Source organism: Syzygium oleosum, unplaced genomic scaffold, assembly GCF_021117445.2.
Source record: "Syzygium oleosum isolate NSW1041296 unplaced genomic scaffold, Sole_v2.1 Sole_v2.17, whole genome shotgun sequence".
NCBI lineage: Eukaryota > Viridiplantae > Streptophyta > Magnoliopsida > Myrtales > Myrtaceae > Syzygium > Syzygium oleosum.
In genome coordinates, this window is record NW_026607501.1 from 2,718,396 (window position 1) to 2,736,018 (window position 17,623).

A 17,623-nucleotide genomic window follows, 5' to 3' on the forward strand; every position below is an offset into this window, starting at 1 on the left:
AGTAACATCTCGCTTTCATTTCGCACGCCGCCACTTCGTCGAAATAAGCCTATGCTATTATCTCTTGTTGATGAAAATCGACAAGAGGATTCCATTTAGTGAATCGGTTCAAATCCTTACAAAAAGACTCTATAGCTGTCTTCTTCTCCTGAAGGATACATGCTGCATGGCCAAATCCACAATCCTGCCTTCTGATGTTATTGTTATTTTCTTCTTTCTATAATAATTAATATAGATGAATAAAGATAGCTGCAGCTAACTGACAACTGACCTTCCTCCCTTTGTTGTCTCTATCTCAACCAACTCCGATCACTCATTCACGCTTGAGTTCATCTGTGATTTGAGAGTCCCCCTGTGTCAACCCAATAAAACCCATCACCTTCCTCAACCCATTCACTCACTTCCATGTACAAGAACCAGCATTGACCCTTTTCACTCTCTCTCTTTCAAGACTCTACACACACAAATTCATTCATGGGGAATGCAACTTCCTGTGCTCCATCCATCCTCATAAGTGGGTCATCGGTGGCGAAAGTTTTGTCCTCTGATGGCAGAATACAAATCTACACGAGGCACGTCAGAGCGGCCGAGCTCATGCTTGAGAACCCGGGCCAATTCCTCTGCAACTCCTCCACCCTACGGGTTGGCCACCGGATCCACGGCCTCTCGGCCGACGAGGAGCTCGAGCTTCGCCGCTTCTACTTCCTCCTCCCCATGGAGCTCCTCTACTCTGTCCTCACCTATGAAGAGATGAGTGCCCTCACCTACAGAGCCTCCAAGGCTCTCAAGCATGGGAGCTTCAACAACCTGAGCAAGATCTTCCCCGCGTTCAGTGAATTCTGCATCTTCCCGTCTGAGGCTAAGAATATGGAGGGTTCAGATAGAGATGATGTTGTTGAACCAATTGAGAGGTACTCAAAGCAGAGGTCTTGGAGGCCAGCTCTGGAGACCATCGTTGAGACTCCATGTAGGCTATGATATGATCAATTAGCTCAAGTTTTCTTACTCTTTTTTGTTTTTTTTTTTTTGTTGGGGGGGGGCTATATGGGAACTAGATCTTATTTGTTTGAACTCTGTGCTGATATCAGCACCAGAAGCATAAGGAATTGAAATACACTTGTGTTATAATTCTAGATAAATTCAAAGAGTGATTTTTTTTTTGGGTACCCTTTCATTGCCTTTTCTAGGGTGGCATATGTCCAACAAACAAATTTTCTGTTAAATTTCTAGTGAGGCCTCAAAGATGTTCATCATGCGAGGGTGTGTACAGGGCCATGTTGTAAATAGATTGAATCTCATACATTGAATCTCAATGATCTCTCGATGTCTACTCTGGACTATTCAACTTGATTGGAAAAAAGAAGAGACGGAGGGATGAATTGGTACAGCAAGTTGAAGTCACCTTGGTGAGCTTTGGCCTTTATCCCTTAGGCCTACTCAATGATATTTTCTTGGTCTTTTTCCTTTCTTTTTTTTGGCGTCATTAGCGGATTTAGACATGCCATCAGGGCCATATTGCTGTACTTTCCAATCGCAGATTGCTGGTGCTGTGGCCCTTCAGAACCAAGGAAGAGAAAATTATTGCTCGATTGCATTTTTTACTGTATTGATTGACCAGAGCACACGGCCAGTGATTCTAAAAGTACCATGATGAAGGGCCAGAGCAGAGCACCGCACACGGACCAAAACGAAGAGGAAGCAAACAAAAACAGCCGGTGAAAAGAAGAAAGAACCAAACGATAATGGCAAAAACCATCAATGAAGCCAGATTAATGCTTTTTATAATGATCATCAACTCCTAAATGACAAGCTTACAAAGAATGATCAATCACTAATGACGACAAGAATGTCTCTCTCTCATAATCAAGAACAGAGCCCAGTGAGTGACACCGGAAATCGGCATAGAGCCCCGCCGCCGGCCGACGGGGTCCCGTCGCCGACGTCCACGGCCGGCGGCAGGACCCGGCCGTCGGCGAAGAGGACCCTTCCCTCCCTCTGCTGGTTGCCGCCGCTCACGATCCCGTGGAACGCCGACTCCGGCGCGCCGTCGTAGAACGCGCCGTCCCCGAACCGCCGCTCGATCTCGAGGAACTCCCCGAGGGACGCCGGCTTCCCGCCGTCGTCCCGGCAGAGCCGCCACCACCTCCGCCGCCGCTCCGCCACCAGGGCCGCCGCGGGCGCGGCCGCCTTCTTCTTCTTCTTGGGCTTCTTGCTCTTCCGGCCGCCGGGCGAGGCGGCGGAGGCGGCCGCGACCGCGGCTGCCGAGGATGCCTGGAGGTGGTGGGCCTCGCGGTGCTGGGACGGGTTCCGGAAGGCGATGGCGGGGAAGCTGACGCCCATTAGGGTTCCCAGGGTCGTGCTCCGGTCATGGAAGAAAGAACCTGTGGACTGAGAAATCAAGAATCAAGAAAACAGCAAGAAGGGTGAGAATTCAAGAATTCGAGGGGGCAAAGCAGCTTCTTTTCTGCAATCCGAGGTAACAAGTTCGGATTTTGAAGGACACCCAGTTGGAGTTTTCACCTCGGTGTCGAGATCAGAGGAAGAGAGCGAGGATGCCGTGGGAGACGAGGGTGGTGGAAACAAGTCATTTGCCGGATCTTGCATTCTTCTCTCTGTGTCTCTGTGTCAAGAAACGAGAAGATGGGCGCGGTTCTTGCTCCTCCTTGATATGATCTCTTTCTAGAGAGAGAGAGAGAGAGAGAGAGAGAGAGTGAGATTTTGAGGATGGAGCTTTGCTTTGGGTGGTCCCTGTCTGAGTGCTGTGGCTTTCTTGCAATTTTTATGTCTAGTGAAAAAATAAAAAAAAAAGACTAGAATGATACAAATAACCTTTGAATTTTGATTATTTTATGTAATTTAGAGATTATATTATATATTAAGTTAAAGAGTAAGAATTATATCGAATAAATTAAAAGTTCAAAGGTACTGTACGTGTCATTTTCGCGATGAATGGATGAAGGATTTAAGATTGATTAATGCAAAGGAAAAGAAATAATTTTTTTCGAAGTTTTTCACTTTGTTTGAACTTCAAAACTTGTAAGACCAAAAAAAAAAAAGAACTTCAAAACTTGGATTTTCGTGTAATTATTGACTTGAAGTCTCGATTTATGTATAAATAATTTGGGGGTGACACAATCTGTGGTGAGCATGTAATGTATATATAGCTTCGGCCTAATCTTATCTCAAAGAAGATGGCGACGCATGCGGGTGATTCGCGACAGTGCGCATCACCTAGTACGACAGCCTATAACCCTACCTGTAGTTTTCCTCCTTTTGTAATGAATCTTTTCTGACATCGAATGAAAGTTTTTTCTAATAGCAGTTTGCTCAGGAAATTTTAAGTTGGATCTCGTTTTGGCCCTTTTGAATTTTCAAGTTTGCTTCGGCTTGGTAAAATCTGGTGTCTAGTTATTCACAGTCTGTTCATAGTCTACTCTTAATGTCAAGTCAAGCCATCCAATTGTGCATGTGACTTTCAATCACTTGCCATGGTTTCTCTTCTGGTTTCTGAGCTATGTTTGGAGGTAGGGGGAACAAAAATTTAAAGGGTCAAATTCAAATTTGACGATTCATATAATGAGTGGAAAAGAGAATATTTTTCTAGAGCAGCGAAGAATTTGATAGTTTTCTCTACAATCTGCCTAGATAATTTTATCTGTGCATTCCATTGTTTGTTGGATTTCTCTCTAACTCCTTTACATATTTAGGTTTAGAAAGACGAGAAAAACGAGATTATTTTGCAAAACGAAAAGGGAAGAAAAGAAAATGGTCCTTATTGTGCATTTGTTTTAATGTGAGAATCATATAGATCGTTTGTTTGAGCAAAATCAACATCACAAGTATAGAATTGATCTACATGGTATTATTACATGAGCAATACCCAACTTATAATGATCTTTACAGGGACGGCGAGCTCCACAGATGCGTTCTTTATTTTAACATGTCGGTGCCGGCACACCTCGTATCACTAATTCTCCCACAATGTTTATTTTTCCGATGGGGAGGGAATACCCTCTTGTTACTTTACATTTCAGGAACTCTGAGATTCAAGCGAAATTTGGATGAAACGTTTTAAGTTCATACTCAGAATTCCAATACACAATTTATATTGCTCCTAAACATTGGCACCGCCTTATTTAAGCAGACGTTGCCGACACCGGTCACGCCATTCGAAGACAAAGTGCTCCTTTTTGACCTTGTCTAGCCCGAGCCATAGGGTCGCGGCACTTGTAATGAGATTAGAAGCGGATGAATCTGGGGAATCTCGATCTGACAATCCATTAAGCTAAGACCTTCACTAAACTCCAATGTCGTTGGTTTGGAAGTTTGCAAACCAACCTGAAGGAGGTCACTTCATCTTGATGGTATATTCATCCATAAACAGCAAGAATACCCAATAAAATATTCAATACTTGATGGAAATTGACAGATAGAAATCAAAAGTGGAAGGCAGTACCAAGTGGACTTGCTAGTTTGTCTTGCAGTGAGCAAGATTTGAGTTCTTCCAACGCTACCCTCAGAAACTTAGAATAATCAAATGAAAGCCACTGACAAGGATAATGTGCCATTGTGCCTAACTTACCAATTAGTCAATATATTAATCTATCTCTTGAAAATGTTCTGCCTAATCTGTCTAAAGCAAAGTTCATCTGCAGATTTCAAGGTTGGTCCAATCTTTTTCCACTTTATTCTTATCCCTTCCCACATTTGCATCCAATTCTTTTCTCATCTTTTCAAAGGGCTTGTGATTCCACAATTGTAACGAGAGTAATTCTAATGTGAAGTGTCGTTACATATAAGCACATGGAAATTCTTTATTAAAAAGCCAAAAATCTGTAATTTCTATGATCCTCAAAAGGATGATGGAAGCGCCTATCTTTTCAATTACCAGGCCGCAACCATAGCTTTTCTCATCTCCTAGTCCATCAACTCAGGCTAACAACAAAGATTATTTTAGTTAAGTAGCAACATCATCTATGGTCAATCCGCCGGTGTTCAATACAATTCAACTCTTTGCGATTTAACAAGCCCTCTCCATGTACTGGAACTGTTACCTACCAGGAGATCAATCTTTATACCTTAAATTCATCAAGGATCGAAGTACCAAGTCAAGTAACCGTCCGGACCAACTGATTAGCCCTAGATATATTCCAGTTCAATCTGATCCATCTCAAAGTTACTCTTGCGTGTTAAGCTACTTCTTTGGGGCTGAAACTTTAATACTCATTATTCTTGTCCGACCCGAATAAGCTATGCTCCAAGACCAGAGCCATATTAATGGTCCCGTGAACATTAAATTCCATGTAGCATGTGAGTCTCTAATCCAATGGAGGAAAAAAGGGACAAAGCAAGGAGAGAGAAAGTTCTCTTAATATAAAGGCAGAGGGACATCATGAGGACAAGGTAAACTAAAGGTGGGTCATGGTGAGTGAAAAGGACGGACGGGAGAGTGAAATGTGAGATAGAGCACACATGCACAACCTTTCTCAGTAAAATCTAGTGATGAAATGATTAATGCTTCACACTTCTGGACTTCACATGCTGGCAATCATACAAGATGATAAGTAAAATATGCAGACGAGGGTTCCAGCTAAAACTCATAGAACAAAGAACCAAAAATACCAATGCTAACCTGCCTTGAGAAACCACACAACAGCATCTGAAAGCACACAACTAGCAGAAGGAATTATGCCTAATAAACTAGAGAAAAGATCTTACTGACAAGAAATCCACCGAAATGAAAACTGGCAAAATACGACCAGGGAAAACCCTACTCAGATTTTTATCCTTTAATTTCAAGCCAGTTGGCAAAAGAGGAGAAAAGAGCAACTCACTTAACCATGAGAATCGCAGGTGCTTGCGATATCCTGCCTATGCAATGACTAGAGCAGGACAAGTCAAAAACCGAGAATGTGCACCAACCTGTGTGCCTCAAGCCATCTGAGCTGCCTTTATAGTTTCTTCTAATTTTGAAAATCAGTATTAAGTGGCAGTGATGTCCTTGTAGAACTAAGTCAGTAACTATTAAATCCTCTAAAATAGTACAGTCGGAAGGATAATATATCGACCAGGAAGGGAAGCTTTTGGATCAAACAGTATGACCAGAGAACATTTTTAATTTGGGCCAAGGGAAAAGCTGAACATTTGATTTGAGCTGATATATCCAAATATTGATGATAATATATAAAACCACCAGCAAACCACCAAAAGCAGCATTTAAAATAGAGCGGGAACATATTACAAAAAAAAATATTCAAAAAAAAAAAAAATCAGCAAATGCAAGCCTTGCTCATAGAAAGGAAAAACAACATGAGCCAAACTGGGACCTTTCCACGGGGAAGCGCCAAAGAACAATAAAGGCCAAGTTTGGCCTTAACTCTGTCATCCAGCAGAAAGAACATGGCCTAAAAAATTCAAACTATGCACATGAGTCTATATTCCTGATAAATCGTCATTGATATAGTCGTTCCACATTTCAGTAGCAACTGAATCACGCAATTGCAAAGACATTTCTAAATCTTCTGTTACAAAAGGAAAATCCAGGTCCTGGGTCTCAAAGAGCATTGGCTGTTCTACCTCCACAGAGGGCAATGCCTCATCCGTTTGTATCACATCTCCATGCTCAATCGTTCTAAAAAGCCAATCGTCTGGTTTCTCTGTACGAATGTAATTGTGAATAGCGCATGCAGCCACGACCAACTTTACCTGTGTCTGCAATGGATAAGGAGGAGTTGATGTCAAAATCGGGAATCTGGCCTTCAAAGCACCGAAGATGCGATTCGTGACATTTCTCAATAATGAATGCCGTTGATTGAACAACTCTTTTGCATCCTGCGGATGATGATCCCCAGGCAACCCCTTCAAGTGATAGGGTACATCATGATATGGGGCTAGAAACCCTGGCAGATTCGCATACTTGATGTCCACCAGGTAGTACCTGCCTGCATCAGATAAATTGGCACAACAAGGTCCAGGGCTTAATCAAACATACGAACAAGACACTTCTGACAAAAAAAGATTGAAACGGAGAGATGTCAATAGATTCTCAATAAAATAAGAAAGACCTATAATATCCTGTAAAGAAAGAGACTGACATTGTTTTTCTTTTAAGTAAATGTAACCGCGGTTTGTCCAACGAAACTAGTAAATAAGCCACAAGTTCCTTTCAAGTAAGAAGTACCTTCAGGGACCTGCAATTTGTTATTCCTTGTGAGAGCAGAATGTAGGACTCGCAATTCGGATGCTGAGCCTTCCCACCCAGCCAAGACGTAATGAAACTTGAGGTCAAATGAGCAAGCTGCCAGCACATTTTGTGTAAGCAAACCGTTTTTATTGCGGAAAGGTCCTTGTTCATCTACAGCTACCATCACTGGGAATTGTATGGAATCAACCATTCCAACACAGTCCTAACAAACACAAATTCAGAGAAATACTGATCAATGCCTGGCAAATCGTGTTCATATGTCATATTCGAGTTGTGTAATTGTGCCAAGTCTTTCCATTTGAAAACACTGTATTTCTGGTAATTATGCTTTAAGGCTAATGTATGTTAGATTTATGTCGCTTTCAGGTTCGCCCGATACTTGCCAATTCATGTCGGAATTTGTCAGCTGATACCCGTAAAAAGATGAGACAAAGACATTTTACTTTCTGGCCTTTTCAGAAAAATGGACAAACTCGAGGGAACAACTACCTTGAAATAAGGAAATAATTTAGGATTCTCCAGGACTTCTCGAGGGACATCACTTCCTGGAGGCTGAAAGAAATCCAAAGAAATCGCCACGATTGCATTCAAGACATTGTTGAAATGTCGACTAATGGTTTCTCCGGAATACCTAAACAACTCTTGAACAGCTCGCGTCCGTAGGTTATGGCCTATTATGAACAAGAATATGGCCAACTGCTCCTCGATCTTGATTCTGTTCGTATGGCGCAACAAACCTCTCGACTGCAAAATGTTGCACAATTTGTAGAACACGTTCTTATCCATCCGAAAATTGTCCAAGCAGCATTCATTCTGACCATTGAGCACTTCATCCACAAACTTGGCACCATCAGATGCCACCTCGGGCGATAGCGCCTTCGGTGTGAGATTTTCGAAGGCGCCATCCTTCTCATCATCAGAGCTTCCCATGACGCGAAAAAAATACACCCTGTAAGATCTTCCAAACAGAAAACACGTTCAGAAACTTATTCCCTCCGAGCATGTGCATATATCACACATACTTTCAAGAACACACAAGAAAGCAAACATGACCCTGGCATCAAACAACGTTTCCCTCAATCTACCGCATTGATGTCGGAGCTAAGGAGACGCAATGTGATAAGCGCATCGAGAATACAAACAACCGAGGGAACTATCATTCCTACACCGACATAATTCCTTCTCGTCCTGTGAATTGGGTCCGTACCTGATAGTGCCGATCAACTGTTTGCTCCTTTGCCTCTGAGAACAACCCAGCGTCAAGAGACGATCTTTAGGGAAGAAAGAGCCCTTCGAGCTTCTGGGTTTTGCTCAGGGACTCCCATGGGGCGTCGCGGACATTGCAGGACGGTGAAGGGAGCGAGTCCGAGCAAAGCACATATGCGTGCACCCTTTGAACTGCGAACGAGTTTGAACGCGGTGGGATCGAGAAGACGATCAAAAAAGACGGGTTCGGGCCTCGTTTAGCCCATAATCGCGCGTGAATTGTCGGAGCGGGTCTAGGTGACGGGCCAATTTTCAGCCCGCCCCGTTTCACAGTTCGGGCTTGGGTGGGCCTCCGGCCCGTTAAAAAGCCCGTTTCTTTAAGAGGGTCTGCTTCTGTTCAGTTGAGTTAAATTTATATAGAAGTTATCGTTAAATAATTCTCGTTTTTTCAATGGCCCGTGACATTTGTTAGGCATACTCGGTATGGGATTGTTTGATCTTCAAAATCTCGATTCCATATAAAGGTACAAAAAATCAGCACGCTCTGGAAATTGTGAAGTTTGCATAATTGGTTGCTTGACAAGCAGCCTGGAACGCATGTTGAGAAGATTTTTATTCGAAAGTCTCGCAGATTTAACAACCAAGAATTTCCAACAACCAACTTTTCGATCGATAAATAAGTCTAAAATCTAAGAATCGCATGTTCAAATTATAGCTCGTCTCCCGCCGACAATTCCTTTTGGGGGTTATAACCGCCGCCGTGTTGGTTAAGCATTGCGCATGAACGGAACGATTTGCATGCATTCCTAAGGACTAGTAGGTCAAATCAAAAGATTGAAACTACTCGTCTTGTTTATTTAAAAAAAGAAAGTTTGTGTGCTTCCCTTCTCCTGTTTGTGCTGAGAAAATGTGTGAAACTTCCTTCCCTGTCTCATTAAGACAATGTTTCTGTTTTTGTTTTTGTTTTTTCCCCCTCCATCCAGCACAATAATTGAGTCCATTCTTGGAGCATACGATATTAATGTTAAGTGTGAGCTTCAGGAATGGGGACAGCAAAGATTTTGCAACTTATGTATGAAGCTTCCTACCCATTTGTCTTTTTTTCCTAACTTTATAGAGGCTGCAAGAAAAGATTTCTTTTGTCACCATCAGCATAACTTGGCAGAGTCCAATGTATATACTATGGTACTAACATGTGCAGGTTCCTCTCACCTAAAGTATCTTTGTCTTTTCATTTAATTTTTTTTATTTTTGTTTACATTAAATAAAAAACTGTACTCTGATTGCTAATTTTTATTCAAGAAGAAGATCAGATGCATATGCAGGTTCCTCTCACCTGATGTATCCTTGTCTTTTTATTTTATTTTTATTTTTTTAAATTAGATAATAAAAAACTGTACACTAATGGCTAATTTTTATTCAAAAGTAAAATCAGATAAGGAAGGTAAAAATTTTAAAAAAATGAATACTACTCTTGAGTCTTGTCTTGATCACTATTCATCAGATGACGTGTGCTTCTGACATGCTCATACCCACCAGGGAAAAAAACAAAAGTAAGTTTAATTTTGGGTTAATACCACGAAAAATCCTAAACTGGTACATTTGTGACACATTTACCCCAAACTATTTTTTTAACCATAAAAAACCCTAAACTGGTACACCTGTGATAATTTTACCCCAAACATACCACAAAAAATCCTAAACTGGTACATATGTGATAATTTTACCCCGAACTAATTTTTAATATTATTTTTTTTTTGAATTTTTTTCTTTTCTTTTCTTTTCTTTTTTTTTCCTTCACCTTCAACCTCTGGCCGGTCGCCGGTCCGGCGACCGGGCCAGGAGTGAAACCGGCGAGGGTGACCCTCGCCGAGTATCGGCGAGGCCGCCCTCGCCGGCGTCAGGGCGGCCCTCGCCCGACGCCGGATCTAGCGAGGGCGACCCTCGCCTGCGTCGAGCGAGGGCCGCCCTCGCGGCGTCGGCGGCCCTTGCCGGCGCCGGATCGGGCGAGGGCGACCCTCTCTGCGTCCGGGCGAGGGCCGCCCTCGCGCGTCGGCCGGCCGCCCTCGCTGCGTTGGGCGAGCGGCCGTCCTCTCCGCCCGGGGCAAGGGCGACCCTCGCCCGACTCGGGCGGCGGCCCTCGCGGCGTCCTCGCCCGGTCCAGGCAAGGCGGCCCTCGCCAGATATCGGCGAGGGTCGCCCTTGCCGGATCTGGCTGGCGACCTCGCAGCTGCGGGGCGAGGGTCGCCCTTGCCTGTCGCGAGGACGGCCCTCGCCCGACACCGGCGAGGGCGGCCCTCGTCGGCTTTCGCCTCTGGCCGGTCGCCGGACCAGCGACCGGCCAGGGTCTGAAGATGAAAAAAAAAAAAGAAAAGAAAAGAATAAAAAATAAATAAAAATTCGAAAAAAATAAAAAATAATATTAAAATTTTAATTCATGGTAAAATTGTCACATATGTATCAGTTTGGGATTTTTTGTGGTAAGTTCAGGGTAAAATTGTCACAGGTGTACCAGTTTGGGGTTTTTTATGGTCAAAAAAATAGTTTGGGGTAAATGTGTCACAAGTGTACCAGTTTAGGGTTTTTCGTGGTATTAACCCTTTAATTTTTAACATGCGAAAGTGAAGCCATGATGCACATTATTCCTTTGAGATAAAGGGAGCGCACAAGATTCAATCTCTCTAAGCAAATTCAACAGATGGTTTCAATCTCAACTTTTATCCAAAAAAATAATGTATGAATAGCTCATGTACTCTGCTAAGGTAAATCATACCTGTATGGTTAAAGACCTAATTTAATCGAAAGTAAATTAAATCGCTAACACTTTGTAATCATGATCTTTTAAATCTCTAACACTTTTAAATTAAAATCTAAATCTTATACTTAATAAATTGAGAGCATGTATAGATATCCTTTTACTTTCTACTTTTTGCTTAATCTAAAATTTGTGACAGAATTGCACTTTGAATATTTTTTATCCGAAATAATGTTGACAGATAGATTTATATACAATTTTTTCGTGACTTTTGAAATTTGGATAACACTTTAAGTTTTGGCAGGAAAATGGAAAGGCATTTTTTGCTTTTTCTCGATCCAAACAAAGTTTCATTCCACATACAATCGGTTTCATCCCCCAAAAGTGTTAAGTTCATTTTTCTAACTCAAGTTATCATACCTTCTCATTCACACATTTTTATATCTTCGAACTTTTGCCTAAATCTACCGATTTAATTTCTTTCCGTAGTGCAGAGTGTGCGCACTTTTTCTAGTTTTAAGATCAATAATGTGACTTCCGAAAAATTTCCCTGCTTTTATTAATACGGAAGAATTTAGATGCGGTAATTATCGCATATGGACATCCTAGTCGAACGACATGGCAATAATGGAACGCATGAGCTGAATTGTTATGTTTGTAATTTTGGCAAATGGACCTACTAGCAATTAATTATTGAATAATTGCTTATGGATTTATTTTTTAGAGTGACGATGATACTCGTATCGCCATGATAGTTGTTAACGGAGATTGTTATGCTCCGAAAATTCTTTTACTATTTGAATGTTAAGTTGGTAATGTACTGAATTGGGTATTTTCTTGCATTAAAAATTTTTTTGCTAAAAGTTTGGATGGGTACAAAATATTTTCAGAGTCATCAATGTTTAAAATGGACACCAGCTCTCTTGTTTTCATACCAATTGAGCTAATGTTTTGGCAATTATAAAATATCTACTTTGGAAACCATACGATTGAGCCATTTGTCCTTCTTTGAGCTATATCACATGCCCTTGATGATATCCTGCTTAGTCTAAGCAATTAAAATAATGTGCTAACTCTTTTAATTTAACCTTAGCCCATAAATGCCATTAATGAATCACTCCCTACTTGACCGATGGAGATGAATGCTCCCCAAATATCTCCTCTTGTGACTAATCTTGTTGAGACACTTGTGCTTTAGCTGTGATTATAGGGTCCACATGAAACGATCCCATTAAAACACTTGCCCCTTCATTTATTAAGGCAATTAATGCCCCAATCATGCTTGAATTCATCTCACATTTTCCTTCCTTACCTTTGATCGATGGAGGGCTTTTAAAAGGAATACAAGACCCCACCTCATTAAACTTCCAATCCTTATTCACCAACCTCATTCATTTTATCTTCACCCACTAACTTCTTTTGGCAACTTTCGTTTTCAAACCATTAGTAAAAGCGGAGGCCCCACTCGTATTTCTAAAGTTTCTGTCCTGATCTTTCGAGTTGGACAAGGTACCGCCGATTTTCATTACTTTTCATCAACGGTTTTGTCGCTTGTAAATCAAGCGTCATTAATTTTTGGTTTCATCTCTTTTGATCGAAGGTGATCGAAGCTTTGAATCGCTCAATTTTCTCAACGTAAAGCTCTAGGAACTAAGTTAAGTTATTTTACTTAGTACTCTTGACTTGTTGGTTGATGGTTGTTATATTTTGTTTGCTTTCATTGTCAAGTGTAGGTAAGTTTTAATGACGGTATATGAAATTTTGAGTTCACTTAAATTGGAATCGTTAAGCTCATTCCGTGCTTATGAGGTATTTGATAGATTCCCAAGGGGTGTGTGATTGTTTCTCTAAGAAGTGATGACAATTTTTCTGTGAAAGATATGGAAATGACGAATATTCAACCTGAAAGCAATATTTTTGTAATTTGATTTAGTCACCAAATTACTTGCTAAGTGTTATCGATCAATCACATGGTTGATCTTTGAATTGTCGATGTTCACGTTATCAATTCTTTAAGAATGTTATCATGACTTGTATAAAAATGAAAAGAATTAAGTGGTTTTTATTACATGTGTAAGTAATATATGAAAAGTGATGGTGTTCACATTTGAGTGAAAATGACGTGAGTATCTCATGTGGATTTTTTAACATAATTATGTGTATGAGAAGTGTAAATAATGATATGAAAATGTTCTGTCGTCCACGAGATTGTAGCGACGATGCCTCGGAGTTGAGATGCCCCGCAAATCGGGATGCCCTGTCGAATGTTATGGGATGCCTCAGAGTTGGGTGCCCCGTGAAGCGAGAAGACCCGCAAATCGGGATATGATGAAATAACAAATATGATATATGCTCATGAATATACATATATGCATGTCAATAATGCACCAAATGATACTGATGTATTAAGAAATTATATGACATGCGTGTGCATTGAGTAAATACTACCATGCATTCGTGTGAGACACTTACAAAGAAGGTAAGGTGTTTTGTCATGCATTGATTATGTTGTTCCGAATAGTTGTGATTGTTATGCCAAAATGGGTGCGAAGGCGAATTCCTACCTTAGACTTAGAGATTTCATTTGCTGGGCTTGGTTCATTTCTTTATTTTTACAGACATGTAGGATGGCCCTTCCACCGCCGTCGCTTTTTGGAGCCTCGACTCACTTTGAGAATGAGTACGAAGATATTGTGATGCCCAATTTGTTTATTACGTATACTAAGTGTACCACCATGGTGTGGATCTTGTAGGACTTACCGAGTGGGTTCCCTATCGATATGTAGCCAGGTATGCGATCTTCGATGGTGACTGGATGGGACTACTTATAGGCTTGGATGGACCTTTTACATTACTCATGAGCCGACGTTGGAGGAGGTTATCGATCCTTAGATTTTTGGATCAGTGTTGTGTAGGCAGGCTTTTGAGAGCAGGGGTATGATAGTGGAGATAGGTCACCGAACCCTTCCCAAGTGTTTTTTATTGTGATATTTTAATGTAAGTTATGCATATATATATTATTAAGTATATGAAATAATAATATGACATGTTTAATTATTTTGTTATGCTTCCGTTTGCGAATAAATTGATAAGAAAGAAACTAGATACAATAAGTGTATTGCTTGACGTACCTAGGGAGTCAAAGAACTAAATGATTCCCCCGGTACAAGAATATCTACATCTCACAAGTATTACATCAACTAGTATAATCGATATTGGGCCACTAAAAACATGAAGTTTAATATAACTTTTTTACCTCTGATCGGTTGAATTTATTGCATCACATATAAAAACTAATAATTAAAAGTCTACTTATGCTTTGAACTTTGGATTAATACCATGAAAAATTCCAAACTAATACACATATGATAAATTTACCAAAAACTAATTTTTCCTATGACAAATTTACCCCGTTAGTTTCCGTTAAATTTTACCATCAAATATCTGAGTTAAATGACACCTAGTAGTTGACGAGTGTACTAGTTTGAGGTTTTATCCTTCGTTTGTCACATGAGTACCAGTATGTGATTTTTTGTGGTATTAATCAAATTTAATGAAAATCAGTAGAGGGTAAATTTATCATAAATGTACCGGTTTGGGATTTTTGGTGGCTAAAAAATTAGTTTGGGGTAAATTTATCATAAATGTACCGGTTTGAAGCTTTGGGTGATCAAAAAATCTGTTTTGGGTAAATTTATCATGAATGTACCAATTTAGGATTTTTCATGATATATTAACTCATTGTGGATGAAGCTTTATTATTATTATTATTATTATTGCTACCTCTAGAGGCCACAAGATAGATTGAAGTTGTCATTTCATAACTTGGCAGACTCCTATGTATACTATGGTACCAACAAGTGCAGGTTCGTCTCACCTAATGTATCTTTGTCTTTTTATTTGATTTTTTTTTTATTTTTTTAAATTAAATAAAAGGGAAAATACCACAAAAAATCCCAAACTATGCCACTTGTGATAAATTTACCCTGAACTTTTTTTTGTTACACGAAAAACCCCTAACTATACCATTTGTAACAAATTTACCCTAAACTTTTTTTTTGTGACACGAAAAACCCTAAATCATGCTACCTGTAATACATTTACCCCACATTACTTGGGCCCATTGGCATTTTCATCTTTTTGCTTTTTCTATTTTTTTTCTTTTCTTCTCTTCGGCGGAGGAAGCCGGCGAGGGTTGCCCTCACCGGTGTCGAGCGAGGGCTACCCTCACCGGTGTCGAGCGAGGGCTGCCCTTGCCCGCCCAGGCGGGGGCGACCCTCGCCGGCGTTAGGCGAGGGTCGCTCTCGCCAGATCCGACCCTCGCCTGGGTGGGTGAGGGCAGCCCTCGCCAGCTTCCTCCACCAGAGAGAAGAAAAGACAAAAAAGAAAAAAAAAGAAAAAGGAAAAAGATGAAAATGCCGATGGGCCAAAGTAATGTGGAGTAAATATGTCACTGGTGCATAGTTTGAGATTTTTCGTGTTAAAAAAAAAGTTCATGGTAAATTTATCACAAGTGATATAGTTTATGATTTTTTGTGTCACAAAAAAAAGTTCTGGATAAATCTGTCACAAATGACATAGTTTAGAATTTTTGGTGGCATTTTCCCTAAATAAAAAGAACCGTACAATAATTGCTAATTTTTATTCAAAAGTAAAACCAGATAAGGAAGATACAAATTGAAAGAATGAATATTACTCTTCTCTTGATCACTATTCATCCGGTGACATGTGCTTCTGACATGTTCATACCCACAAGGGAAAAACCAAAGTAAATTTATTTTGACACTTGAAATTGAAGCCATATATCTGAATAAGCTTCTACTTTATACTTTTTATTTAATTTAAATTTTGCGACGAAATTGCACTTTAAGTATTTTTAATCCGAAATAATGTTGACACGTAATTACAACTTTTGAAATATGAATAATACTTTAAATTCTGGTAGGAAAATAAAAATATATATTTTATGCTTTTGCTCAATCCAAACAACGTTCCATCCCACAAAAGCATTTTCATTTTTTTTAAATCAACTAATGTTTTCTAACATTCTCATTCACACATCACCTATACTTTCGAAAATTTTCCTAAATCTATTTAATTTCTTTCCATATTGCGAAGTGCTGTGCTATTTTTGTATTTAAGATCAAAAAGCTACATAATTCTCCAAGTACAAGAATATTTACATCTCGCAAGTATCATAATAATAAAAACACGAATTTTAATATAGCCTTCTTTTACTTTTATGATCGGTTGGATCTATCACATCACCTATAAAACTAAAGGGTTAATGAAGAAAAACCTCATTGGTACATTTATGATAAATTTACCTCAAACTAATTTTTTGATCACAAAAAACTCCAAATTGGTACACGTGACAATTTTACCATGAACAAATTTTTTGACAACGAAAAATTTCAAACTGGTACACCGGTGATAATTTTACCCTGAACTAATTTTTTAACCACCAAAAGCCCCGAATTGGTACACATGTGATAGATTTATCCTATATTAGTTTCCGTTAAATTTTACTATCAAATTACTGAGTTTGATGACATATGATAGTTGATGGGTGCACTAGTTTGGGGTTTTACCCATATGCTTGTCACAAGTTTACGAAGTTGTGATTTTCGTGATATTAATCCAATTTAACGTAGAGTAAATTTGGCACAAGTGTATCAGTTTGGGGTTTTTGGTGATCAAAAATTTAGTTCGGGGTAAATTTCTCACAAGTATACCAGTTTAAGGTTTTGGTGGTCAAAAAATTAGTTTGGAATAATATTGTCACACCAATTTAGGATTTTTGATGGTCAAAAAATTAGTTCGGAGTAAAATTGTTACAAGTATATCAATTTGGGGTTTTTCGTGATATTAACCCAAAACTAAACGCTCGCTTCTGCTTTGAACTTTTAACTCGTTAAAAATGTTTGCGGTGCAAGCACTTCTGTTTTTATCTAATTTGAAATGACGAAATCCTTCATGACATTCATATACAGATGTGCATAATTGCATGTAGTTTTTCCCTAAATTTTCCAACCTTAAAGATAATATTCTATTTTCAAACTCTCGATTATGTAAATAGCTTATAATCACAAGAATATACTATATTCTGCATGTTAAGAGCGTGTAGCAGAAGCCCGTTACCTTTTACCTGATAAGATCATCAAGAGGAAGCCTAAGTTCGAGGCTATTAGCATATCCAGTTGGACCCATCTTTATTCAAAAGTTTAAATCAATAAATTATGAGTCAATTAAGATATATTAAATGCTATACATCACACATATTCTTCAAACACAATTCTCACATGCATCATAACATCGCAATTAACCCCTCGAGACAATTCTACGTAGATAAATGAGCGAATTAGAAGCGAAAAAAAAATTCAAAATATAAATGCTCGATTGGTCATGATACGTATCGTGAAAAAATATTAAGATATTATATTACGTTGACCGTCCAA

The 17,623-nt window shown here is 39.6% G+C and overlaps 3 protein-coding genes across 4 annotated transcripts; 1 reads left to right on the forward strand and 2 right to left on the reverse strand.

Annotated features, from left to right (window-relative positions):
* Nucleotides 1-9: 9 nt before the first annotated feature.
* Nucleotides 10-1,041, forward strand: LOC115676664 (uncharacterized). The gene has a single exon (XM_030599621.2). The coding sequence runs from the start codon at nucleotides 475-477 to the stop codon at nucleotides 976-978; it is 504 nt and encodes a 167-aa protein (XP_030455481.1). The 5' UTR covers nucleotides 10-474; the 3' UTR covers nucleotides 979-1,041.
* Nucleotides 1,042-1,759: 718 nt separating this feature from the next.
* On the reverse strand, nucleotides 1,760-2,722 carry LOC115676663 (uncharacterized protein At3g17950). The gene is made up of 2 exons (XM_056319227.1): nucleotides 2,521-2,722; nucleotides 1,760-2,388 (listed from the first exon to the last, which is right to left on the reverse strand). Exons 1-2 carry the CDS (start codon nucleotides 2,602-2,604, stop codon nucleotides 1,864-1,866), a joined length of 609 nt encoding a protein of 202 aa, XP_056175202.1. The 5' UTR covers nucleotides 2,605-2,722; the 3' UTR covers nucleotides 1,760-1,863.
* A 3,588-nt stretch (nucleotides 2,723-6,310) lies between these two features.
* Nucleotides 6,311-8,633, reverse strand: LOC115676661 (protein ANTAGONIST OF LIKE HETEROCHROMATIN PROTEIN 1). Of its 2 annotated transcripts, none has more exons than XM_030599608.2 (4): nucleotides 8,412-8,633; nucleotides 7,694-8,153; nucleotides 7,181-7,406; nucleotides 6,311-6,941 (listed from the first exon to the last, which is right to left on the reverse strand). In XM_030599608.2, the coding sequence occupies exons 2-4, from the start codon at nucleotides 8,132-8,134 to the stop codon at nucleotides 6,433-6,435; spliced, it is 1,176 nt and encodes a 391-aa protein (XP_030455468.1). In that variant the 5' UTR covers nucleotides 8,135-8,153; nucleotides 8,412-8,633; the 3' UTR covers nucleotides 6,311-6,432. The 2 variants fall into 2 exon arrangements, with proteins under 2 accessions (XP_030455468.1, XP_030455467.1); XM_030599607.2 differs by having other exon boundaries at nucleotides 7,694-8,162.
* Nucleotides 8,634-17,623: the final 8,990 nt, after the last annotated feature.

What these genes read in the sequence shown, in the direction of transcription:
- LOC115676664 (XM_030599621.2), top strand. Translation starts at nt 475, where the DNA reads ATGGGGAATGCAACTTCCTGTGCTCCATCCATCCTCATAAGTGGGTCA.
- LOC115676663 (XM_056319227.1), bottom strand. Translation starts at nt 2,604, where the DNA reads ATGCAAGATCCGGCAAATGACTTGTTTCCACCACCCTCGTCTCCCACG. An exon ending in CCTCTGATCTCGACACCGAG is followed by an intron (nt 2,389 to 2,520) that starts GTGAAAACTCCA and finishes TTGATTTCTCAG; the next exon opens with TCCACAGGTTCTTTCTTCCA.
- LOC115676661 (XM_030599608.2), bottom strand. Translation starts at nt 8,134, where the DNA reads ATGGGAAGCTCTGATGATGAGAAGGATGGCGCCTTCGAAAATCTCACA. An exon ending in AATTATTTCCTTATTTCAAG is followed by an intron (nt 7,407 to 7,693) that starts GTAGTTGTTCCC and finishes TGTGTTTGTTAG; the next exon opens with GACTGTGTTGGAATGGTTGA. An exon ending in CAAATTGCAGGTCCCTGAAG is followed by an intron (nt 6,942 to 7,180) that starts GTACTTCTTACT and finishes TATCTGATGCAG; the next exon opens with GCAGGTACTACCTGGTGGAC.